The sequence below is a fragment of the Argentina silus genome (genome assembly GCF_951799395.1).
Source record: "Argentina silus genome assembly, chromosome: 17".
NCBI classification, from domain to species: Eukaryota; Metazoa; Chordata; class Actinopteri; order Argentiniformes; family Argentinidae; genus Argentina; species Argentina silus.
Window position 1 is genome coordinate 16764792 of NC_139671.1, and position 26626 is coordinate 16791417.

A 26626-nucleotide genomic window follows, 5' to 3' on the forward strand; every position below is an offset into this window, starting at 1 on the left:
AACAGCATTGGGCCAGTTCAATGTCGAGTTAAGCAACACAAAGTCCACAATACACATGAACATTTCATGTATCAGTTTTTTAATTAATACTTTGCTGAATACACAACAGTGCTTTATTTACATGTGATATTTACAGAGTGTTGCTTGATAATTAAACAGATGTTCTATAGTCCCTCTATCCCACAGAGACCCCAGTTGTAACTCAAATAAACCTTTAAAACATATCACCACAATCATCTCCCCATAAGCCACAAGTATATATATTCAAATAATCTCCATCACAAACATTCACATCAAAAGTCTTTTTACAATATTTTGTCAAGACAGCAGTCAACATTTTGGGAGAAAACCTGACCTTGGTGTGAAAGTGAAGTGAAAACAAGGCACAATCTTTATTGGTGTACATATTTGGGAGATCAGGATACCAGTGGCAATTCTTTTTAACACGAATAACAAGCATTCATGAATTCAATTCAGACTGAAAATGGCATGTGTAGTGATGAACACTGACCTGCCACCTTGAGCCTGTCAAACTGTAAATTATTACATTGAGTTATCCATAAGGTCTATTGAGTACATAAAGTAAAAGCTTAGTGTTATGCCACAAGGAAAATGATTTAATGGAAGAATATGTAAAAATCTCACAAGACATCACAATGAAATGATTTCTTTTGCATGTATAAATAACTGTGTTGGTTGGAAAAAGATAATTTTTGAAAGGATAAGAATAATATTCCTCTATTGCTTCAGGAATGCAAAATCTGATGACAACTTCAATCTTACAAATAAAGCAAACAATAACAATACATTATCAAGTGCCATCACTTTTAGGCAACAATAAATTAAATTCAGACAACAGGAGTGCAATCATAAAGCTGCTTTACGAAGGGAATGGAATTGGTAAAGTAGTGGGTAAACCATAACTATGGTAAATCATACCAACTCAAGGCTATGTGGTAATAACACATCTGGGGAAAGGGGATATTCAGAAAACTATTCTATCAATTGTTGATATGGATGCCTCATTCTCTTAACCAAGCAGAGTTAAGAATTGTTAATTGTTTGTCTTTTTCTGATCTTTTAAATGCTTTTAGCTGGGATAAAACAGTAGTACAGTGTTTTCTGAATAAACACCAATATACCCAGAATGTCAGAGAGCTTAACAGAATGGCACAACCAAGAACAACACATTTCAAGCACAGAAAAGAAATACAGTAGTGGTTTTAACACTAGAATTAAAAAAATAATAATAATACAATAGTGGTTCTAACACTAGAAATAAAAAAAATAATAATAATAAAAAAACCATTAGATTTATAAAAAAAAAAAAAAAAAAAAAATCTCAGCATAAATAAGAAATCCCATGATCAATATTGGCACTCTTCCCTTTTACGGCAATGTTAATCTATAACCACTCAGAAATGAAGAAATGCAGGTCATGAAAACAAAATGACATAACGGTGTAGAGAATGGTTGTGTTTATGTGGCTAACTGACAGTTTTCCCTCTCATATCCTCTGGGAGTTGGAAACCATGAAATTCCACAAAACATCTTCTGACCTCGCCTGCATACCTTTAATTGAAATTACATTCAGAATACACAGTTCAGTTTTCCGTTTAAAAATATATTTATATACAGTTACAGTATATTACTATTTGCATTACCTATGCAAATACTCCCTATTTACATATGGTGGTTCGTTGTATGTGCTGCCCAGATGTTTCCATCAGGGTGACAGGAGAGTGGGTGACGCACCAATCAGGGATCAGCTCAGTCGCTGTCAGTCTCGTCCTGGTACTTGGCTGTTGCTTTGATGGCACGGCCATTTTGCAAAGGCATTTCCTCATAATCGCTCCTTCATAGAAGAGGAGAAAGAGAAATATCTATCAACATTTTGAACAGCGAGACATTCAGACGATGGAAAGGTTTGGAAATGCTTAGTAAGGGATGGATTTTGGTAATTAGAATAATGTATAATGAAAAGGTAGCTCAGGACAATGAATAAACATGACTACTTACCCATATATAACTTCATCATCGGAGTCATTTAGCATGGAGAAAGCAGGATTGTCCTTCAACTGGGAGTCTAAGATATACGAGAATGAAATTAGTTAACTCAGTATTAGTCATATTTCGATTTTAGGAGACTATGAACAAATTCATAGACTAAGTAAAACTAAGTATACAACATTTCATGGATTTTCCTTATGCATCACTTACCATAAATGGCATTTTTCGAGGGGGAATACACAAAGGCTAATGTGTAGAGGTAAAAGTTGAGTAAACCATAGAAGGAAAGAAATTCGGCTGGTATGTCTGGAATTAAGGAGTATATTTTATTAAGAAGAGAGAAAATCATCTGAGATGTGTGCAACATTGGTCAAAATAAGAGCCCTACCCTACTGGCCACAGCATTCATAACAGAAAAGAAAGCATTGACAAAAATACATTATGCAAAAAGGATATAGTTCTGGTAGTGGGTAGACAGCTCAGCCACAAAGCTGTCTTGCAGAGCCTTGGCACCGAACCTCAGATAGAGTATGACCATGCTGTGACCATACAGACAGGATAGGGGAGTGTTAAAGTCATGACAGGGCAATGGCACATTATATTGCAATTGTGTACAAAATAAATGTGCTATACAAATTAAGTTTGATTGAGTTTGATTAAATGGGCCACAGATATTGTGAAGTGTGTTTCATTCAGAAGTTAAAATGGAGGAATGGGATACAGTATGAGAACCATGGTCCTTAATTACAGTAAGTTGTGATACACTTTCATACAGGCTGTTGCACAATGCACACCTTCAAGGAACCATGAGTAGAGGGAATACAAAGAAACAGGGAATAAACGTCCAATGAGATCTCACCTTATTACCAGGACCACGAATGTCAGGGCGGTCAGAAACTTCAGCCGGAGATCTGTTGACCAAGTTCAGACCACACACAAATCAATATGCAGGATATTAGGAAAGGCAATATGAAAATAGATATAATACATGTGAATCATGTTACCTGTGTAAGGCATGTTCTTGAGCTCCGAACAGGCTCTGACGATGAGGAAGATCAGATACAGGATGTAAAGAGTCACCACTACCAGGAAGAAGATCTTCATGCCCTGGTGAAACAACAGAGAAGTGAAAATACTACCTTTTGCTGAATGTCTCACTGTCTACCATGTTGAAGCTAAGCACTAAACAAATGCTTTTGAAACAGCCAAATGTCATCTCATAGATGCAAAATGTGTCTGGCAATAATATTTATAGATGCAACAATGTGTTGTAGGTCATGGTCCCACTCACCTGGAAGTTAGCAATGTCCACTTTGTACTGGTAGGTGGGATCCTGCAGTTCATTCACCCTGTGGATAGAAATGGTAGCATATAAAAAAAATAGCACTTTGACTGCCGATGGCATGGTTTTACTTTCGATGACTGATGTACAGTTGATTCACTTACTTAGACAAATGTACTTATTATAAGTTACTTTGCATAATCGTCTGCGAAATGACTTAAAAGTAAAGCGTAAAAGCAATCATCTTCTACTCCGATCACAGATGTTGTAATTTGTTCACTTGACAGAGAGGGACACTGGTTGGACAGAGTTCAGACTTGCGTTTGCCATATCCCTAACGTCACCGCAGACAGCCACAGAAGACCAACGATGACCAGCTTGGGGAGGTAGAACGTCAGGAACTTCCTCTCTCCCTAAAATAGCAAATGAAGAAAACAGAGGGTAGACAGTTAGAGTGTTAGGAAAACTATAGAAGCTATGCTTTGCACTTCACAGTTGGTGTCTGGGTAAGGGTGCTGTATGAGGTTATGACTGATAGAGGTAAGAGTTCATGGGTAAATGCATAATCCGCTATCACTTTATGGTTTAAGGTTGGACATGGTGGAGGTTTAGGGTCTGTATATTTTACTATGGTTTAGATGTTAATAAGAGAGTATATGCCAAAGAATTCCTGAACACTCACCACCTAGAATGCCAAGTGTTTTACATTTACATTTTTTACATTTATGGCATTTAGCAGTTGCCTTTATCCAAAGCGACTTACAACAAATACATTTGTCTAAGTAAGTGAATCATCTATCCATAAGTCATCATAAGAAAAAGTAATCTATGCTGGACCAGGGGCTATTGGCATTCACAATGCTAGATGAAGGAATAATTACTTATTTTTTTATTATTGATTTTTTTTTTTACAGTAGAAAAACTTTTACAAGGGGGATGAAGAGGTCTTTAGGAGGGACAGTTAAGATGTAGTCTGAACAGATGGGTCTTCAATCTACAGCAGAAGATAGGTAGTGACTGCAGTCCTGACAGCAGTGGGAAGTTAGTTCCTCCAGCGGGGCGCCAGGAAAAGCTTTTAGTGAAAAGCTGTGACCAAGTAGCGCGACTGCTGCATCCATGTAGAGGTGGTGGTGCCAGGCGGCCAGCCGAGGTGGAAGAGTGGAGTTATCGGGCAGGGGTTTGGGGGCTGACCATTGCTTGCAAGTAGGGAGGGGCTGTTCCCTTTGCCGCCCGGTAGGCGAGCACCAGGGTCTTGAATCTGAGGCGAGCTGCTACCAGGAGCCAGTGAAGGGTGCCATGGGAGGGGGGTGACATGGGAGAATTTGGGGAGATTGAACATACGGGCGGCAGCATTCTGGATGAGCTGCAGAGGCCTGATGGCGGAGTAAGGGGAGCCCGGGCAAGAGTGTGTTGCAGTAGTCAAGGCAAGAAATCACAAGTGTCTAGACCAAGAGTTGTGTTGTGTGGAGCGTGCTGTCGCTGTGATGTTCGCCGCACAGGATAAGTGGTTATCAAGGATCACCCCAAGGTTCTGTCTGGGAGGAGGTCACAAGGAGAAGTGTTGGACACAAGCAGGTGACAAGGAGAAGTCTTGGAGAGGGCAGGCTTTCCCCGGGAGGAAGAGCAGCTCAGTCTTGTTAAGGTTGAGCTTAAGGTAGTGGGCTGACATCCAAGCGGAAATGTCTGCAAGACACGCAGAGACACATGTTGCCATCTGTGAGTCGGAAGGGGGGAAAGAGAGAAAGAGTTGAGTGTCATCTGCATGGCAATGGTAGGAGAAACCATGTGAGGAAATTACCAAGCCAAGAGATTTGGTATAGAGGGAGAACTGTAAGGGCCCTAGGACAGAGCCCTGGGACCCCCAGTGGTGAGGGCTTGTGGAGAGGACAGCGATCCTTTCCATGTCACCTGGTAAGAGCGATCGGCCAGGTAGGATGCAAACCAGGAGAGTGCAGAGATGCTCAGTTCTGAGAGGGTGGAAAGAAGGATCGGGTGGTTTACTGTGTCGATTGCAGCAGACAGGTCCAGGAGAATGAGAACAGAGGAGAGGGAGGAAGCTCGAGCAGAGTGCAGGGCCTCCTTGACAGCAAGGAGAGCAGTCTCAGTAGAGTGCCCAGCCTTGAAGCCGGATTGGTGAGGGTCAAGGAGGTTGTTCTGAAGGAGGTAGTGAAACAGTTGGTTAGCACGTTCAAGGGTTTTAGATAAGAAGGAGAGAAGGGATACCGGCCTGTAGTTATGGACAGCAGACGGGTCAAGAGTTGGTTTCTTGAGAAGAGGGTTGACTCTGGCTGTCTTAAAGGCAGCTGGGACAGATCCTGTGGATAGAGAGGAATTGATTATGGTGGTAAGGAACGGAAGGAGGTCTTTGGAGATGGACTGGAGAAAGGGGGGAGGGGATAGGATCGAGGGGGCAGGTGGTTGCCCGCTTGGATGCGACCAGTTTTAGAATATCATCGCGGGAGAGGGGGGATAAAGCTAATAAACCAGAGACCAGAGAGCACAGTGTGTTTGGGAGGAGAGGTAGCAGTGTTGGCGAGAGGTAGAGAGAAAGAGCTGCTAATGTCTAATACATTTGGAATTGAGTGGTGAAGCCATTGTTACCTAGCAACAGTACTTTGACTGTCTAAAAAATGAAGCATCATAATTTATGCATGTTTGGTCAATAAGTCACCCTTAGCACTGGAGAATGTCGGGCGACTTTATTCACCCTCAGCACTAAATGAGTTAAACCCACCTGGGGTTCTAACATACCTAGACATCGTGTACGTAGAGCTATCGACAGCTCGAGTACATGCGACGAAGGAAACAACGATAGCGATGTGGAATTCGGTCTCTGCGAACCTCAAGAGCCTTTTAGAATAACCACCTAGCGGGGGGATGGCCTGGAACAGGGGGGGGGGGGGGGTCGTCACTGTTCTCCCTGGGTTTTTTTTTTTTTTTTTTGGTTCCTTGTTTGTTTTTTTTGGTTTGTTTCTTGTTCTGTCTCGTGTACTTGTTGTTTCTGTTGGTACGATGTAAACAATAAAAAAAAGAAATTGATCACAAAAAAATGAGTTAAACCCACCTGGACCCGTATACCGTGGTAGACACACAGCCAGAAGAGCAGTAGAGCACACAGGAAGAGGGCCTGGAAGAAGGCGTCCAGAGTCCCCGGGAACCAGCTGTTCACCAGGAACGACAGCGGGAAGAACGGATCTGAAACACACAAATACACCAATCAAAACACAGTTGACATCCCAAAGCCTTTAAAAGGTATATGGATTTCAGATCAAGGTTAGGTCACCGAAACACATTCAAGTTACACATAAGTTTGTAGGTTGCAATATATGTTGAAAAGCGCAAAGGAAGACTAAAGGTTCTGTACATGGTCTGGGGAAGGAGTGGATCTCCCTGTGCATGTGTGTGTTGTTTGCTGTGTTGTGTGTGTGTGTGTGGGGGGGGGGGGGCAATCTGATCGTATAGCAAATAAAGCATTTGATCAAATAGCTTCACCATTATACAGTAGGAGTAGAGGTAGCAGGATGGACATCCACTTCTGCTCAATGCCCCAGTCCCGCATGGAGAACTTCCTCAGCGAGTGGGCAAACATGCACTGCAACACAAACAACAGCACAAATGAGGACACACACAGACACACACACACAGACACACACACGGATACACACACATCAAAGAAGAAAGGTTCTCTTACCGTCACCATGAAGGTCAAAACCACAAAGACGAAACGGAACCATATCTCCACTTGTGAGAATGAGGGATTATACCTCTTCCACTGAGAGAGAAAACGAGAGAGAGAGAGGAGAGAGAGAGAGGCGTTTGAGAGAGGGAAAACAAATGAGTTAAAAGCCACCCTATGTGGCAGTACTGCAGGTAGAGATGCATTTTCAGACACAGCCAGCTGACAGATTAAACTGTCTGATGTTTGATTTTGTAAATTTCTTGTCAATATTCGCTATTTGTTTTTTATGTCCATGCATCAACCTCACCAAGTCAATTTCCTGTATGTGCAAATATACTTGGCCAAATAAAAGAATTCTGATTCTGATGTTTGCTGCCATTGTTCAGGCCTCACCATGAAGTTGACCTTGATGTCGTAGGTGACGTTCTCCAGGCCTTTGAAGCTGACGTTGATATTGTACTGGGTGTAGTTCAGGTAACCTAGGTGCACCACGATGATCTCATCACACTTCTATATGAGGAGACAGGTGGGGGGGGGGGGGGGGGGGGAGGAGAGACACTGGTTCAATGCTAAATGCTACATCAATGCTACACACGGCTATAGATCTCTTATATAAAACAACAACTTTACATGTTAGCCATTTAGCAAAATATCTTATCCAAAAGAGACTTACAACAAGTGCATTCAAGTAATTGAGACAACAGCATATCAAATCATCGCAAGTGAGACTTTTAGACTTTAGACTCTCCGTTGACCGTTTTATCAACTGAAAGGGTGATAACAGACTTATTGATGTGTCAGACTGTCAAACTGATGGATGGATGGATGGATGGATGGGTCTAAGTATTGACTGACTTATTGATGTGTCAGACTGTCGGACTGACAAACTGATGGATGGATGGATGGATGGGTCTAAGTATTGACTGACACTCACAGCGCCACAGTGCAGCGTACGTGACTTCTGGTGCACGTTGTTGCTGATGTGCATGACGCTAGCGTCCTGCATCACTCCCTTCAGCTCCACGTTGATCTCAAATCTCTGCTGGAAGGCCACCACTGACAATCACCAAAGAAAGACAACACACCATGAATTATGAGGCAACAAAACACTTGCAAACAATAACAAAAAATAATATAAATATACAACCTTTTTTATATTGCATGGAAAGGGTCAAGGTGAGGTGATATCTCACCACTGCTGTGTTCCACCTGCATCACACAGGTGAGCCATAGTTGCTGGTTGTAGGTGGTGAGGGGCGGGGACTGTAGATTGAATGGGCCAGTCTGAAGCCAAAGATCACAACACAGGGTCAGATTCAGCAGGATGCAACGTATGTCTTAGTGTTACCACTACAAAATTAAACTCAGATCATCAGTATGCTACCGTAACAATTTACAATTTGTTAAAGCACATTCCTTGCTCTCCAGGCAACACATGACTTTCTCCTCCTGCAAGTCTTACCTTTATGGAGTGATTTCTGGCCAGCAATACATCGCCGTTGGATATAGTCTCTGCGATTATTTTAGGACCTGCAAAAGGAAAGAAGAAAGCAAATTACTCGATAATTTGAGTATCCACATATGTCCAGTCCTCTTAGTCCATTCATATCCAACTTGATCTATTACTACAAAATAAACTACTTGCAGCAAATCTATTACTGTGAAGATATTGCCTTTACAACATTCCTTTCTCTCTGGACACATGGTGTAATGTTACCAATAAGAAACTTTCGAGTGACTAAAGAGCTTATTAGACTTTATAAAGAGAGAGAAAGAGAGAGTGGAGATGGGTGGGGGATCAGGACTTCTGCAAGAGTCACACACACTCTCTCACCATCGCCTTTCTCTGACTCGCTGCTTCCCAGCAAACATATACAGTAGTCTGGGTTAGCATAGCTTGATAGCGTAATCAATAAACAGATAGACTGGAATGACCGTCAGCTTTGAGTTATTGAAGGTAACACACTCGCACAGACATAGCACATTTGTCTATCTGTGTTGGTTATTGATTAGGCTAGAAGGTAATAATAAGGTTAAACTGCCATGCCAATACATACCTGCTATGCCAATGAAGACTGTGAGGCCAAAGCAGATCAAGAAGACCACAAAGACCAAAACAAAATGTCTTTTGGAGAGGGTGTAAAGCCGCATGGGGGCCAACCTGGTACAGAGAGGAACATCATCATGATAAAATAAATTGTGCTTATACTGATGATGTCACGTGTGATTATTAGAGCCATATGTAGATCCTCTTGTAGAACTGGTTTCACATGACGACGACAAAACACACACACACACACGCAGACGCACACGAGCAGCATCAGAGGCCAGGCCAAGCAACCTATTGACGGTTATTGAATCGAAATGTAGTTTCTGACTAGCTCTGTGGTCTTCTGGCTGCACAGCTGCACCATCAATTCCAACCATGCAATATTGAAACGCTAGCTACTCCATGCCAGATGCAGCTTTTGGCTGGCAATTCACCAATGAACCACGTAAGCTAGACTTCAGACGTGGCTGAGTAACAAACCCATGCGCCGGAAGAAAAGAACCCCACTGAAGCTATAAACTAGCAGCATATATTATTGTTAGGCTAGTCGTGTAAATTAGCTTAGCTACCAGATGGCTTAGCTATCAACATTGACAGAAAGGAACCCTGAAGTTTCGACAAATAAGCGCACTGAAATATGTTAGTGGCAGCAATAGATCTATGTTGTCTACAGCTTTGAAATCATGAACTTACAAATCCATTTCGTTCGATTCTCACCCTTGATGGCGAGATTAAATAAAAAATGCCCAGGTAAAACCCACATCCGTATACATCAGACTATGCGACAACTGGAATGCTACGTCATTGAGTTGGGCGGAACGTGGGTGGGGGCTGAGAGCAAGGAGGAGGGGAGAAGGTGCGGAGTCGGTGCGAGCGCAACTGTCATATAGAAAAAAATTGCATCCAAATGTCCAATTTTCCACAGAACATTTACAAAAACTTTACAAGGCTGTCATGAATAAGCCAAAACACTGTCGTCTACAGTTAGGCCTAAGGAGTGGGTCTGTCTGTCCTGTATTGTGTCTTCTCTCCTGACCAACACTTGTTGGCTTTTCTGAATTTTATATATATATATATATATATATATATATATATATATATATATATATATATATATATATGTATATATACCGTCATAACTCTCATCTAGGTTAAAACCTCTTGAGAAACACAAATATGAAAATGTCTCAATATCATTTGGATTGTTTTGTTAACGCAGCATTCTACTTCCATGATGGAGGAGCACTCTGGCTACCATTTAAAGTCAGGCAATATAATAGATCATCAAAATAATACATACAAAATATATTTAAAATATGAGGATTATCTAATGAATGTGAATGGATGTTTATAGCGCACCTTCATGACCAATTGCGCCATGTTCACTTAGCATAGGTCTAATAACATCAGTAGGCTATTCTATCTCTATTATATGATTAACAATGGTCATTCGGTTAAATGTCACATATCAACATTGATACATTGATGAATATTGACGCACTCGACAAAGCCTGGTCTGGTCTTCAATTCAGAAATATTGTTCAATGCAGCGTAATTAATATAGGCTAGCCTATATATAGTAGTCTTTAATATTGGTGCATAGGCTATATTTACCTATAAAATCGATCGTCGCGATAAGGTGTAAGGTCTTCCTTTAATTCGTTATAGGCCTCCTGTATCTTCTTACAAAAATATTTCAGCTCGCTAAACAGAGGGTTTTCTAAGCCGGAGTAGTCGGTGTCCATCCTGCCGGTGTCTGATCCCTGAAAATGGCGATGGGAAATAATGCGCAGCCTTTACAAAACAACGCCGGTATCTCTCTTTTGTGTTCCCTCGTTTAATTGAAAGTGCATACAAAGCTTTTTTGTTTGTGCAGGTCCAAAGAAAAGCACTAAAAAACGAAGTGGGGGCGGCGGAAGTGCACATACACACACAAACGCATACACTGCTGGGGTGAGGAGGGTCACGTGAATAGAATTCAGCACCAAGGATAGAGACATCTGTAGCCTATACCACCGCCGTGATTTACGGTAGCCTGTGATATAGGTTCTACCTATTACCGACTCCCCTATAGCCTATTTGTTTATGTTATATAGCCTTTCACATTTTCATATATTGTCTCTGTAAGGATATATAGGTCAGCCTATAGCTATTTTGAGTCTACTACATGGTCTGAACTCTTCGGTGGAATAATTCACTAATTAACTGTGTGTAGGCCCACCTAAACAAATCTGCGTTGGGACAACAAGGCTACTGGGATTTTAAAAGAATAGGATTGAAGCGGGAAATATCAGAGGGTATCAGGAAACAATACATGGGAGATTTAAAAATGTGTTTCGTCTGTTATTTTCACACTTGGTCCCTTTCCGCCAATATTTGTGAGCGGTTTGAACACAGTCCTTTTTAAGTGAACTAAGAGGTGAAAAAAGTACAGGAATACACTGCCCTTCGGTTTTAATGAGGACGTATGGACCAGCAAGAGAACTGAGTCCTCATTCTAACAGTTGTTGGACCAGCAAGAGAACCGAGTCCTCATTCTAACAGTTGTTGGACCAGCAAGAGAACCGAGTCCTCATTCTAACAGTTGTTGGACCAGCAAGAGAACTGAGTCCTCATTCTAACAGTTGTTGGACCAGCAAGAGAACTGAGTCCTCATTCTAACAGTTGTTGGACCAGCAAGAGAACTGAGTCTTCATCCTAACAGTTGTTGGACCAGCAAGAGAACTGAGTCTTCATCCTAACAGTTGTTGGACCAGCAAGAGAACTGAATCAGAATCAGAATCAGAATCAGAATTCTTTTATTTGAGTTCTCATTCTAACAGTTGTTGGGTTTTCTTTCACCTTGTTGTTGTTGTTGTTGTTGTGTTTTCTTTCACCTATTGGGGTATTTCCACATATAGTACTCTTTAAAAGAAGTGAACTCAGTCCTCTTTAAGTGAACCAAGAGGTACTTTTTGTATTCACACTGCCCTTCTGTTTGAAAGAGGACTCAGTTTTCTTGCTGGTCCATTTCAGCAGTGATGAGGTCTCAGCCCACTTTGCTTTCACAGCGCCATCGTTTGTTGGATCTCAGGCCAATTAATTGCTTTGCACCTTGGGTAATTGCACATTGATTGAGCATGTGACATGTACGGAAAGCCGAGAGTCAGGACAGAGAGGTTCCAAATAAGTGGACAGGCAGTGCTTTGCGAGATGGTCTGAGTTTGGTTCACTTCAGAAGGGTCTCATTTGGAGGTATGCATGAACATATAGGCGAACAGCTCTGATTATTATTTTTTTTACAATATTATGTTTACGTGGCAAAAGGGCTGAGACTTATCTATAGGCTATGTTTGCTATTGACTGCGAAAAAAAACATATAACATATTTCTGACAGTACACTAGGTTAATTAGGGTAGGGTTAATTTGCAGTTTTTGCAATCAAAAGTTTACTCCTACATAGAATACCGACTTCACTGGCTATTGTTTCATTTATTCCTTAGACCATCTTATCATCCAAGCTTCTTATTCCAGTGTTGAGACATATATAACATATATATATATATATATAAAACATATAAAACATATATAGACATATATAAGTTTGCATGTTTGAAATTTCATGCCTATAACATGTCAAATTCTCTGAAGGGACTCGCTGTTAGTTACAGCACCAAAATAAACAGAACCAAAGTGTGGAAGGAAGTCTGTCCTTTCAGCGTATGGAACCAAATATGTGATTTTGTAATTTGGGTGAACTATCCCTTTATAGAGATTGATCAAAGAGTTTCAATTAACCCTACTCTGTAGTGTACTGTCAGAAATATGTTATATGTTTTTTTCGCAGTCAATAGCAAACATAGCCTATAGATAAGTCTTAGGAGTGAAAAAACATTAGGGAAGTTTTCATTAAAGTCTATTCTTTTTTTTGTTGTAAATCAGCTGCAGCCAAATCAACCCTGCTCTGGAGCCAAGGAATGGAATCCCTGCAACAACCTCTGACTTGATGCCACATTCATCTTTACCCTGCAGGATCTTAAATAACCATATCAACTAGAAAGACAATGGAAACCAATAACAGTTAAGCTGTTATACACAATTTCCCATCAGTTGTCATAATGACCTCTTTACCCCCTCTACAAAAAGAAAAAAAAGAAAAAGAAAAATCTTCTTCTAGCATTGTGACTGCCTATGGCCCCTGGTCTGAGCATTGATTACTTTATCTTATAATGACTGTTGGATAGATGATTCACTTACTTAAACAAATGTATTTGTTGTAAGTCGCTTTGGATAAAGGCATCTGCTAAATGCCATAAATGTATATATCAATGTTTATATTTAAATCTAGAGGCAGGGCAGCATAGGCTATCGCAAAATCTGTGTCCTTGCCAACATTACTGCCAGTTCCTAGTTTACAGTGCACATTAGTCCAGTTTAAACAACACATCATATCTCAACAACACGCTTCACTTCTGAAGATGCGTGTACAACAGGTGAGAGAGGTCTCTGATATACATATCACATTGAGTAGAGTAGAGGCTCATATGGCAGTTCTTGTTCCAGTCCTGACAGCGGGGAGCAAGCAATACATGGTGAAACAGTAGTGTTTCTTCGAATGTAATAGTTTGGTGACATCCTGCGGTGGCCACTCCTCCGTGGAAAACCCTTAAGTTTCGTTTTCGAGGGATATGATTTTTTGTTGTTGTTGCAGTGAACGACAACTTAACGTAAGCAGACAGGAAGGCTAATGGAAAGCAGCACATCGGCGACTTAATTATTAGAATTATAAACAATTATTATTATTTTAATTTGATGCTTTTGTCGGAATTATTTATAACAATTAGATACTCGGAATTAGGTCGATTTGCATTGTTCTACAGGGGGAGTTTTTGTTCTATAGGCATTGGCCTATCCACTGCAAAGCTTATTTGGCAAGTCTTGTTGATTCATTAAAAGGAACTTGAGAGTATAATGGCCTCTATAGTATCTGCTCTGGGTCTTGAGAGAGAAAGGCAGCTGTTGAAGTTGTTATCGGACCCTGTACGACTTCACCTGCTCTACCAAGGGAGTCACCATGGGTTCGACATCAGTACCTTAACCTCGAAATTCGACAAAGTGGGAAGGTTTGTTGTAATGGCGTATTTAAAACCAGATTTGGTGAGAGGTGCCTACCTGAGCAAAGCTCCCAAACAGAACGAAAATGAGGACCAAGAAGCATTTATCTTCGAAATAAATGGAACCCACGCAACCAGATTCGACGTACAGAATGGTTCAGATGCGGTGTCGTATACGGGGTGTCGCCTGTCATTTGGCCAATCTTTAACATTTTACGGAGCAAGGCCAAGGCATTCTGCCACCATGATCCTACAAATTAATATGTGGTCTGACCTGACATATACATCCACCAGGTGGCTGAACAAGGAAAACGTTCCGTACATAGATGTGGAGTTGCATCGAGTTCAAGGTAGCCTAAGTGTTATATCATCTCTTTCTTTTATTCATGTTTCCCAGATATAACATCTTGCAAAATGGCCACATAAACACTGCTTTTGAATTGTAGACATTGGCTAATCTATAACATTACGTTTTAGATCCTGGAGATGTCCTACTCAATCCCTGGAGAAAGGTGCTATGGACTGAGAAGTATGCCAACCAACCTTCAGCTTTTTGTTGAATTTGTTCTTTAGATTTACAATACAATGTCCATAATATTGCAGTATTAGACATGTAGGCCTAGGTGACAACACCCACTACTATCAATTTAATTGGGCAATAATTACTGATACATGGAATCCATTCACTCCTCCCTTTTCTTGTAACTCTTCAGCCAGTCAATCAGTCAAGATTATTATTATAGCCTGCTAATGTTACATCTACACTTTGATTAATCTCAACAGCAACAGGGAAGCTCTGCGGGGCAATCTGTTGTCCTTCAAACCTGTATGCCAGTCTCTGAACCAGGTCAGAGTTCTGCTGCTGGGTCCAACCGGATCAGGGAAATCCAGCTTCATCAACTCCATCAGATCTGTTCTGTATGGAAGAGTCACACACATGCCTATCATTGGTACTTCACCAGAGAGCTTCACTAAGAAGGTGCTACCCCAACTCATCCATCTCATTAACATTGGCCCAGATCATTCTGAGTGGGCTTTTTTTTGTCTCTCTCATAAACAGCCCTTCTTGATATACCCACTCTCCACCCTATTCCTGCAGCTAAAGTCCTATAACATCCGGTTAGAGAGAGGGGGGAAGCCCACAGCTCTGACCCTGTGTGATGTGCTGGCTCTGGGGGAAGCTGACTGGGAGACTGGCCTGACCCTCCAAGATGGACTGGCTGTCATGAAGGGACATGCCCCAGAGGGACACACGGTAACATACAGCTAGAAGTACAGTTGATAAACACACCACATTCCCCTAGAAACTGAACACAGTATCAGTCATGCAATCAACTGTATGATTCCCAGTTTCAGTGGGAAAAGCTGTTTGGTACCACCATCGATGCACAGTGTCCCGGCTTCAGACCCAAGCCCTCGTTCAATGATAAGATTCATTGTGCTGCGATCGTTCTGGACGCCTCCAAAGTCACGACTTATACAGAGAACCTCCAGGTGCGCTTGAGGGAACTCCACGCTGAGATCTCAGACCTTGGTAAGTTTGTTGCATGTCCTGAACTCAGCAGCTACCTGCTAAGGTTTCATAATCCGTTACAGATCAGTTTTATGATAAGTTACAAAAGCAAGTCCATGTAGAGGACATTTATTAATTAATTTATGTAAATCCTGAAGTTATCTCACGTTTACCCTCTCCAGACATCCCCCAGGTGATTCTACTGACTAATGTGGACCAGGTGTGCCATGCCATCCAAGAGGATGTGAAATTTGTCTACACCAGCCGCATTGCACAGGAGAAGGTAATTATATTCCTGGAATTTTAATTCAACTGCATCAATGTGTTTTGTAAACCTATATCCAGGCCATTCCATTGAGATAGTTACAGTAGTTCAAATGTCATAACCTGTTTTCTCTGTTTGATCCTTTCATAGATGCAGAAGGCTGCTGAGGTAGTGGGCCTGCCTTTATCCTGTGTGTTACCCATAAAAAACTACTCCGGCGAGCATTCTGTGAGCTGCAACACTGATATCCTTCTCCTCAGTGCTGTGGATCACATTCTTCAGGCTGTGGATGAGTACTTGGATGACTACTACCCGCCTGCTCCCACTGACGCATCAGCTGGACCGCAGGCTCCCATCGGCAGTCCAGTGACTGTGTAATATCGTGTCGAAAATGTTGCAGATATTTGTCGCAAGGGGATCAAGGCTTCACAACGTTAGGATTAAGGTCAGTAGGAAGGCAAAAGTTAGAACTCTTTTGGTAACAAAATCTGTCACAGTTATTGATAATGTGAAGGCTCAATCTGGGATTTGTTCACTGTTAAATGTTCATTTAAATTCCTGACATTTACCGATTGATTTTCGAAGAATGACTTAGTACAACTGTCTTACTTTATCATAACCCAAAACATAAGGTTGTTTTACTTCATTGTCTTTGTAAACAAACAGCTTTAGCTTTTAATAACAGATGTTAAGTTTTTTTTTTTTCCAGAATTGAATATGCTTTTGTATGCTTTTTCCTTTCTACATATTTCCTTGTACAGATTATCCTTGCATTTTCTATGGTGGCTGGGAATCAGAAAACGTATTTGAATTACTTGAATAATTTCGATTCTTTATCTTATCTTAAAATGAGTCAAGACAAGACCCAAGATTATGACCAATGTTAGAAATTATTTTTATAAAAACAGTTTATTATTGCTACAATAAAAATACATTACTGCAGTGTGCTAAATTTGCTAATGTGATGGCCTGTTCATAAATGAGAGATGAATCAAGCATTAGTCCCATGGTATGTTGCATTAATACATGGAGAGGTTAAGCCAGGTCATCAAGAAAGATGTTGCAACACACGCTTACACAAAGAGCTATAGTGGAATAGTACCAGGCTAGGGAGGACATACCAGAGTAGGTATCTTATCTCTTACAGGGTGCTGACTCCGCAAATGGGATGAATGGTGTGACCAGCCGTGAACAACAAGGGATGCCAAGTCTAAACCACGGTTCCTCCCCAACCAAATAGCCAATCACAATCACTTTGTTACTGTAAATGCTTTGTTTGACTGTTTGAATGCATCCATTTTTGGAGGGTTGGTTACAGATTAACAGCTTGCTGACTGATTTTCTTCGCCAAAAGTGGTCCTTGTACAAGTTTGGAATTCTGACATATAAATAAATAGCTAAAAGTAAGAAGTAGTTTGTCTTCTCCTTCAAATAAAGAACACGTTTTCACCCCAACCCCATCCAGTTTTAAGAAGGTTCACTGTTAATCAGTGTTTTGTTACTTGCAAAAACGTAGAATTCCGAAGGGTTTTCGAACGGAGCCCAAACACGCCGAAACTTTAGCAACAGCATTGGCGCCACCATCGGATCTCTCTTCAAATCAAGATGACACCACCCATTTGCGACATTTCCTGGGTTCGCTGGGCCACTTGTCATCTTGCATAGGAATCCGTTGAAAGGTCAGTAGTTAGGCAGTATCAATGGACGCCGTGTGATTCTCTAAATTCAAAAAACTTTTTGAGTTGTTGTTATTCCAGGCTTATATGCACTGTGCCCAAAAGCCTGGTGTTGAGGTTAAGCGACTAGTGGTGTTTAGTTGATTTATTCAAATCAGGCAACACAATGAAACTGAATTAAAAAGTATCAATACAGACGCAAATTAAGAGTTTTTTTCTCAGAAACAATGACATTTTATTCAAAAGATGCGTGACATATACAATTGCAAAATAATTTACATGGCATGCCTTACTACCGTTCACTGAAAACATTCAGTCACCAAATCAGACTCGATTTTTTCAAGTTTTTTTTCCTATATATGTCTACGTCTACATGTACAAAGCACATTTCTGCTCAAACGAAAAGCCAAATCCTACAATGTCTAGTATAGGTCACCTCATCAAATCAATTCATGATGGAGAATCCTGAACTTGTATCCACAGGCCCTTTTGACGACGCTTTCAGTGCTTTCTCCAAACGGTTATGTGGACAGATGTGAGTTGTATTGAAATAATACATAATCAAAATTCTAAATTTGACCAGTCAACATCATGACCATCCATTGCATGGTGAGAAAAAATTAAAAAGGGTAAGAACAGAAAAGTGTTAGCTTTCTCAAGGGGACTTGGTGGAAATACACACATTGAAGATAGAATAGATATAACACTGATGGGATCGGTTGACCTCACAATTGAACACAGACACACTTGACTTGACATATACGTCCGTAACGACTAGACTACCAACTACACTCAACAATAGGGCACTTAACTCATTCACGTCTTTTCCGTCCACTGCAAACTTCACGTAACACTGAAAATCTGCCCCATCCCGTCCCACCTTGCCCACCCCCTTCCCATCTCACAAACAAGCTACACCAACAACAAACCCTTTTCAACACAAAGAAATGTTCAGCAAAGTCCACAAGTTATGTACAGCCTTTAGCTTAGGAAATAATCTCATAAATAAAATGTACAGACCAGCAAAAGAGACGTAGTTTTTCCACACTACTTGCGTTAAAGTGTTGTCAAAAACGATGGTTAAAGAAAGACCTTCCTTTAGAAAATATTGCACAACTAAACTGTCTGTCAATACAAAATGAACATTGATGGATATTTTCAAAGCCATGTTCTTTTCTTTTCAAGGTTTAGGCTACTCCGAAACAGCTCCTTTCTAAATCCTTAGACAAACAGATCCTTGTCAAACCTCACTTTTTTTTTTTCTTATCATCATCAGGTCATTATGATTTCCAATACCCAACTATCACATGCATCTCGAAAAAAAGAAAAGCGAATCTAATCTAATAATCTCATCGTTTTCAAGACTATGACGTGTGTGGATCTGCCCTGGAGTCTCTCTCTCTCTCTCCTGTCAGAAACACACACATGCCCACAGTGATCACTCTCTCTTTCTCTCCCTCTGTCACAAACACACACACACACACTCTCAACTCTCTAGGCCCCTTTGTATTTATCTTCCACCTTTAGCAATTTAATCTTTTGGCACACACTTTTTTAAGTGATTTGAAACATTATCTAATTAGGTAATAATTATTTCTTTTCAAACGTAAGTCTTCAAATAAGTGTGGATGAGTTTAACATGTATCCAACACCAGACTGCAAATACTTGTAATGTGCCTCACCTTCGGCTCCTGCTCCAGCACCCATGACTATTCAGTAGGCAAAAAGAACCTAAGCTGGCTGTCTGAAAGCAAACCACTACCATCAGCTTAACAGATTTCTGTTTCAGTTTGCCAAGCTCTGGTAAGTTAAGATAGCTTTATCCTTCATTGTGGATTTCACTTTGAAGACTGACAGAACGGAAATGTGTCAGGTTTTCAAGTGATTGTAGTGTATGACCAGTAGTTGTAATACACTGTACTACTGCTATGTTCCAATCCATTTCATAACACAGTGGAGTACAATAAAACAGCTGTCACTCCACCACGTCTCTTTATAATATTAACAAATGATATGTGGCAGCTATTTACTACATGACTTTAAAAAAAAGTATGAAATGGCATAGGTGAAATATACAAAAATATTACCTGTACCTTGCTTACACGTATAGCGTGGGCTTAAGAGTAGGACACCCTTACAGACTCACTTCACAGAAGTGACAAATCACTTCATGTCAGAGAAAAAAAGGTCAGAAGGTCAGATTGCTGAACCCTGACCTCTGCAACCTTTTTTTGTGCCCCCGTCAACATGTCACCATGACAGAGAAATGGGAGATACTGAAGGGTACAGTATATGTCATCCACAGCTATTCTGTACATCCCTCCCACTCCAATTCTTTCAACTGTACATAATAATATTTCAATTTAGTCTCCTGTCTCCCAAATAAAGTAGACATCTTGAAATCCATGTAAACAAGGTACTAAGATTGGATGATAGAACATGAATATGAACAACAATTACAATGCTAAAATTCATATTAGAATAATGTATGACCTATTTGTAACAAGAGAAAAACAAATGCACTGATAAATTAATTAATCCATGTAAATTACATGATCTTTTTTTCCTTCAAATTCCAAGGAAACCTTTAAAAAGGGACTGCTGTTCAGTATACATCTCTTTTTCCCTTACCTCTCCAAGCTCATGACAACAGGAAAATCAGACAACTTGCGTATTCCTGTGTGCTAGTGTTTCAACAACACAGTGCATATATTGAAGCCTCAATTCCAGCCAAGATGGATTTGGATTGTAACAAAATAAAATCGCAAGAAAACCAAAAAGAAAGAAAACAGTTTAAAAAGCCTAAGTTTTCTTCTTCCAGAAAGTTCTATTTTTAGGTGTACAAACCTAAAAGCAAAAGCAGTGTAATAAAGTGATAACGGTTTCACTTAAGTTTCATACAGCAACGGATTTCAGTGCCCAGTAGTACCTGTGCGCTCTGGGAAAGAAAACAAAATGACATCTTCAATCTCCAGAGATAGTTTTTTTTCAAGTATTACTGCTGCTCCATTTTAAAACCGCACAGAGACAAATCCTCTTGTGTAACCATGCTGACAGGAAACCATTCAGTCAAGTGTCTGTTTCTGCTAGCCTCGATTAGCTTCCTTTCGCTAAAGCAGCATTATTAGCATGACAACTACAGAAAGCTGAGCTCTACGGCCCTGTAAGCAGTACAGGGGACCACTGACAGTCTGGCAAGGCAGACAGACTTTCGCATCCCCTGGCACTTGCATCCCATGCTTATTACACCCTCTGGTGGCAGCATTGGGCAGTGCAGTGCCATTATCTTTGTTTTCTCTCTGGCAATGCAATCAGAGTTGATTTCAGTCTCTTCTCCAAGCATAAAGTAACTTCAAATTAAATAAGTGTGTCCCTCCAGCAGACAATGTTCAGAGCCCCGGTTTGGGGATAAGAAGAGGAGGGGCCTCTCATTTGAGGCGCTGAGTGACGTTGGCCAGAGCCACAGCGAAGGCTTGCACAGCAGAGAAAGGGTACTGGAAGTCCAGGATGTAGGCGTTGCCGTCAATCCTGCCAAATTGCATCACCTACAAAAAAACAAAAACAAACCATGATTAGAGAAAATACACAAGCAACTCTATTACAACTCTTCAACACTTTCAGAAAGCAGCTTACCTATGAAAAGTAATTTAAAAAATCCAATGGTACGGGGAAAAAATGCTTATCTGTTAAATATGTTGTTAATGAAATATCACCTCTAACATCTTAAAACTTAAAACACACAATTAACCCCTACAACAAACTAACTGTGCGAGTAAAAACTCTAGCCCCCTTCTCACCTGTCTACCTTCCAGCTCAATCTGGAAGTTCTTGGCTGACTCCTGGGTGACGCGGCCCCCAAAGTCTAGCTGGTAGACCTGGGTGGCCTCATTCCACAGTGGCTGCTTGTTGGCCATGACATAGACGAAGCCCTGGCTTCCCAACCCGCGGTCCTCCTTCTCGTTGGCCTTGCGGCACTTGATCTCATCAAGCTCGCTGGCCGCCCGCAGGCTCCTCTTGCTCTTCCACCCCTTCTTGCCACTCTGGCACTGGTTGAGCAGCTCGTCACCGCTGATGAAGAGCTCGGGCTCGCTCTCTGAGCTGTCCTGGAATTCGCTGGTGGTGGTGGGAGCCTTGCTCAGCTTCTTGGCCTTGAGCTGCTGCTCCTTCTGGCCCTTGGGCTTCTTCTTGTCCCTCCCGCCCAGCCGTGGGCTGGAGATGAGGGAGTTGAAGTCGCCCAGGGCACGGCCCTCCTTCTTGGACTTGCCTCCTTCAGCGACGGGAGGAACATTGGCCTCCTCCGCCCGCCCGTCCACCCTCTTGCGGTTCTTCTTGCTGAACTTGTCAGCGCGCTGAGGCACAGGACTCTCGTTGAGGGAGAGGACTTCCTGGAAGCCCTCGCCGGCCTCCGCCATGGCCTCCGGGGAGCTACCATGGCCCTGCAGTTCGGCCTGGGGCGGGGGCGGGGGAGGTGGTGGTGGGGGAGGGGGTGACAGGAGCGACTTGTCCACTATCATGTGGGAAGTCTTGGGGGGAAGTGTCCCTGAGGGACTGGGCATGGGGGGGCAGGCATTGTAGGTGCCCCAGGGGGTGTGCAGGGCAATGGGGGGTATGGGAAGCCCGGCACAGGAGCTCCCTCCTGGGTACATGGGCGGGAGGGGGCAGCAGGCTAGGTTGGCCAGGTTGGGAGGGTAGCCGGGTGGCAGGACCAGGGTGGCCTCCTGCTGGGAGAAGGGGACTGGCGCCACCACCTCCTTGGGGGAGCAGGGCCGGGGCGAGCTTGGCATGGCCTGAAGCTGGGCCCCAGTGTAGCCAGTGCCAGGAGTGTACTGAAGGGAGATCTGGTAGCCTGCAGCAGCGGCAGCAGCTTGGAAAGAGGCCGCACTGTTGCTGGTGGGGGACTTAGGGGAGAGGACGAAAGGCAGCCGGGACACATCCAGGTGCTGGGCCGGGCCGAGGATAAGCGGGGGTGGTTTGTGGGGTAGAGGAGGTCCTGTGGAGGAGGATAGGGTAGCAGTCCGTTCCTGAGGCACCCACACCTCTTCCGTGGTGGCTGGGTCCCACTGGTACGGAGGGGGGCGTTTGACTGTCAGTCCGGGGACGTCGGTGCCTCCTAGAGCCAGATGCCTCAACGACTGACTCAGCGCCTCGTCCTCTGTGAAAGCCGAGTTGACATAATCGGCCCGATCCCTGTTCCCACTGCTGTTCCCGCTGTTCCCATCCAGGGCACTCAGCAGGTTATAGGAGGACTGAGAGGTCAGGGGCGAGGCGCTATTGGAGTGAACGATCACCGTGCTGTGTGGGGCTCCGTTCCCTGGAGGGAAGTCCTGTCTAATGATGGTACCCCCTGCTATTCCATTAGCCCCTCCTGCAGCACTGCTACTGGCACTCCCAACCGCACTGCTGTTACTGCTACACTGACTACAGGTGTACAGGGCAGTCGGCACCCTCTGCTGGTAGGAGGCCGCCAGTGCATTGTTGGCTTTATTGGACTTAGGTGGTAGGGTTCTCTGTGGGTCCAGCATCTGGGAGACTTTGAGAGCTGCCTCTCGGCTGTTCCTCCTGAGCGTGGCGTGGATCAGACTGCTGTCTAGCCTCTGCCCGGGGCTCCTCCCTCCTGAGTTGTTCTGATTGGCCGAGTCGGGGTACGGGGGCGGGTCTCCGCTAGGTATGGAGTACCTGGGCACAGTGAGTCTGTTGAGGGTGGCCGAGGCATAGGGCAGCTGGATCTTCTTCCCCTCGCCGGAGGAAGAGGAGGAGGAGGAAGAAGTGACCCTGAGAGTGGCCGAGCTTCCGGGGCCTTGGAGTGTGTAGACGTTCTGGTTGCAGACGAGGCGTGTTCGCGGGCGGCATACCTCCTCCACATTTCCGCTGCTGTCAAACGTTGTTATCCGCTCATAGCCCAGCGGTGTTGGGTATTGCGCCGACTGCTGGCCAGGAGGATACAGGGTAAACTCGCCCTTCTTCAGACACAGGTCCGTGGGTGGTGGGGTGCCGTTGCTGCCCCCTGCTTGTCCGGAGGATGCGTTAGAGGCTGTCCCGGAGGCTGAAGCAGCAGCTGCCACAGCGGCAGCCACTGTTCCGGGATAGGGGGGTGGGGGGTTCATCTTGCTAAGCTCCAGAGGGGCACTGAAGACCAGCGTGTCCCCCTCAGCCAGCTGGGGGGCAGAGCGGATGGGCTTGATCTTCAGCAAGTGCTCAAGTTCACTTCCAAGCCCTCTCTCAACCACCAGATCCCCAGACGGGTGAGGGATCTGGATCTGCAGAGTTCCTTGTTGAAGCTGGTGGACTGTTGCACCCGAGGGCTGGGAGGTGATCTGAAGCTGATGTTGTGGCTGCATTTGATGGTGCTGCTGCTGTTGATGTTGCATTTGATGGTGCTGCTGCTGCTGTTGTTGCACTTGTTGTTGCTGTTGTTGGTACTGCTGCTGCATTTGTGCGTGTTGTTGCTGAAGCGCCTGTTGGTGTTGCTGCTGCTGTAACTGTTGTTGGATCTGCTGCTGTTGCTGCTGCATGTGCTGAATCTGCTGTTGGATGTGCTGCTGCTGCTGTTGGATCTGCTGCTGCTGCATCTGTTGGTGTTGGAGCATCTGTTGCTGTTGCAGTTGTTGTTGATGCTGTTGTGCGAGCTGCTGTTGATGATGCTGCTGCTGTAGTTGTTGCTGTTGTTGTTGCAGCTGTTGTTGATGGTGCTGCTGTATTTGTTGTTGTTGATGCTGTATCTGTTGTTGATGGTGCTGTTGTTGATGCTGTTGGATTTGCTGTTGATGGTGTTGCTGCTGCTGCTGCTGTTGTTGTTGTTGTTGTTGTTGTTGTTGTTGTTGTTGATGATGACTTTGTTGTTGATGCTGTTGTTGGTGATGAGAGGGTGGCGGTCCCACCAGTAGCCGGCTCATCTCAAGCCCCCCAAATATCACCTGTCCAGGGCTTGAGTACCTGGTAGGAACCGTATACTGAGCTGTCAAGATAGTCTCCTGGCCTTGATCCGACCCCCCTGCAGCGGCCGATGTGGAGGTGGCCGTAGGATTGGATAGGACATCCAGCTGGACATTCTGATTGGCTAAGAGGGACTGGACCAGGCCAATGCTCTGGGTGGGGGACATGGCCTGTGCAGGGCTGTGGATGGGGGCAATGGGGATGTTGACGGTGCAGGGTGGGTTGTCGTCGGCTACGCCCGAGGTCCCAGTGGCCGGCAGGTCGTCTTCATCTTCGCTGAAAACGTTGGGGCTGAAGACGGGCAGGTTGATGTAGTCCATGGAGATCTTGCGCACCTCCGGCAGGTAGATGGTCATCTGTCTGGGCTGTAGATGGAGCAGGCTCGTCTTGTAGATGACTGAGAGGCAGGATGAATGGGGTCAGGTGGGAAGAGAGAGAGAGCGAGAGAAGATATAGTGAGGATTTGTTATCAATATCATACTGAAAAGCTACATTGTGTTATGTGAAGATAATTACATGTATTTTTGTTAAAGAAAATGCTATTTGGTCTTTACCTGCACCAAGATTTGTGGGCAAGAAGGTGGCCAGCCCCACAATCTTAAACTTTGTTCCCCAAATATTGGATGTGACCTGAGCAAGGTAATTATGCTGAAAAAGACAGAAAACCAAGAACAACATTTCACAATGCCATACTTCTTCAAATCAATATGTATTTCAGTAAATGAAGACATTGGTCATTCAATGAAACAGGAAATGTTATAGTAAAACCGTTGACCAATAAACTTCATAGCTGAGGGCCATTACCTGAGTAATGTCATCTAAGGGGAACTCTCTCCGAGTGAGACTAGGGGAGCCAATGGAGGGTTTGCGGATGGGTAACCGTGGTGACCGGGAGATCTCCTGCGTAGCGCGGGAGAGCTTGGGGGACTTTCGGGGGTCAATATTGATCCTGTTGGTAAAGGGACAGACTAAGTCTCTACAAAGAAGGTAGCAAATGAAAAAGAAGTTTAGGCATGCAGCGAAATCAAACGAAACAATGCAGTACGATACACAACATTCATGATTGCTCTCAAAAATGCAAAGGTGTTAATAGAAGGGATATGTAGTACTGAAGTATGCAGGTTAAGATATCAACATTAGTACAGCATTATGCTTCGTTTGGTCAGTGTTTTGTCGTTAAAACAACATTTTCAAGGGTTTTATTGTGAAATCAAATGTTAGCTCCACAAAACACATTACTCCAGAACAACAAAGATCCTATGTGAACTTAGTAGCACAGCAACAGTGAGAATACCAAGCATAAGATAATAGAATCAGTGCAAGAAGTCAAAACATTTGAAATTCATTCACAGCATGTCTCTCTCCAACTGCATGCGTAAACACTGTGTTCTACCTGGGGAGTTTGGGCGACTTGCTTCCTCTGGATATCTTTGGGGATTTCTTGCCCACCCAGTCGTCACTCAGCTCAATATCACTGGAGTCGGAGCAGTTACAGCTGTCAATCATCGACGAGATCAGGCTGTTTCCATACACCTCGTCTGAGAGAAGAGAAGAATTGCGAGAAAAAAGACGCGTGTTGACGCAGAGGTTGTGAGGTGAGGAAGTGATGGATAATGTGATGGATAATGAATAAAAACGTGTGAATAATGATGAGCATTGACTCGTTGAGCCCTGCAGTAGCATTTTGAATAGGGCAATATAAGTCAATGAGTACGAGCTGTCAATCATCCTAGCCATCTTAAGGATCAGACACTTTATTTCCCCTCATTGCAACACCCTTTCACATCAGCTATTCCCAGTGCAGACAGCAGGGGGCGGCACTGAACTCTGATTAGCGAGGAAATGAACTGAAACCACCTTCAAACTTTTACGTCTTTAGTCTAGACTATTGTTTCCCAGTAACTAACTTCTGAAATCTCCTCTACACGGACGGACTCTCATTCAAATGGAGTCCGTGAACCGGGGCTGTTCCTGTCTAGGTCGAGCTAATTTATTTGATGGGCATTAAAGTGTGAATGGGCTGCATACATTTCATGGCTGGGTTCATTTATCACTGTGTGGAGAGGCAGTGGGGCTGATTTATGGAGAGCCCAGGGCCCATCAGAGTCCCCATTAAGCAGCTTTT

The 26626-nt window shown here is 43.3% G+C and overlaps 3 protein-coding genes across 6 annotated transcripts in view; 1 reads left to right on the plus strand and 2 right to left on the minus strand.

Annotated features, from left to right (window-relative positions):
• Positions 1-68: 68 nt before the first annotated feature.
• Positions 69-10887, minus strand: tmem181 (transmembrane protein 181). Of its 3 annotated transcripts, XM_083688407.1 has the most exons (18): positions 10636-10887; positions 9029-9132; positions 8434-8501; positions 8165-8255; positions 7906-8027; positions 7365-7481; positions 6984-7064; positions 6785-6884; positions 6357-6487; positions 3614-3705; positions 3302-3359; positions 3015-3117; positions 2870-2921; positions 2467-2549; positions 2221-2310; positions 2020-2086; positions 1756-1855; positions 69-1572 (listed from the first exon to the last, which is right to left on the minus strand). In XM_083688407.1, exons 1-17 carry the CDS (start codon positions 10764-10766, stop codon positions 1771-1773), a joined length of 1575 nt encoding a protein of 524 aa, XP_083544533.1. In that variant the 5' UTR covers positions 10767-10887; the 3' UTR covers positions 69-1572; positions 1756-1770. The 3 variants fall into 3 exon arrangements, with proteins under 3 accessions (XP_083544533.1, XP_083544532.1, XP_083544534.1); XM_083688406.1 differs by having other exon boundaries at positions 69-1855; positions 10636-10885; XM_083688408.1 differs by lacking the exon at positions 10636-10887 and adding an exon at positions 9715-9795 and having other exon boundaries at positions 69-1855.
• Positions 10888-13712: 2825 nt separating this feature from the next.
• LOC310817673 (interferon-induced protein 44-like) lies at positions 13713-17417 on the plus strand. 2 transcript variants are annotated; one of them, XM_083688331.1, is made up of 8 exons: positions 13713-14123; positions 14409-14464; positions 14592-14643; positions 14898-15093; positions 15214-15369; positions 15465-15648; positions 15810-15910; positions 16043-17416. In XM_083688331.1, exons 1-8 carry the CDS (start codon positions 13972-13974, stop codon positions 16268-16270), a joined length of 1125 nt encoding a protein of 374 aa, XP_083544457.1. In that variant the 5' UTR covers positions 13713-13971; the 3' UTR covers positions 16271-17416. The 2 variants fall into 2 exon arrangements, with proteins under 2 accessions (XP_083544457.1, XP_083544456.1); XM_083688330.1 differs by having other exon boundaries at positions 13713-14464; positions 16043-17417.
• A 354-nt stretch (positions 17418-17771) lies between these two features.
• Positions 17772-26626, minus strand: part of tulp4a (TUB like protein 4a) — a 30037-nt gene continuing 21182 nt past the window's right edge. The window contains exons 10-14 of the mRNA XM_083688502.1: positions 25895-26039; positions 25306-25450; positions 25056-25149; positions 21366-24898; positions 17772-21113 (exon numbers count right to left, since the gene is read on the minus strand). Of these exons, the coding sequence (XP_083544628.1) occupies positions 20997-21113; positions 21366-24898; positions 25056-25149; positions 25306-25450; positions 25895-26039 (4034 nt within the window). The 3' untranslated portion in view covers positions 17772-20996. The remainder of the gene's footprint in view (positions 21114-21365; positions 24899-25055; positions 25150-25305; positions 25451-25894; positions 26040-26626) is intronic.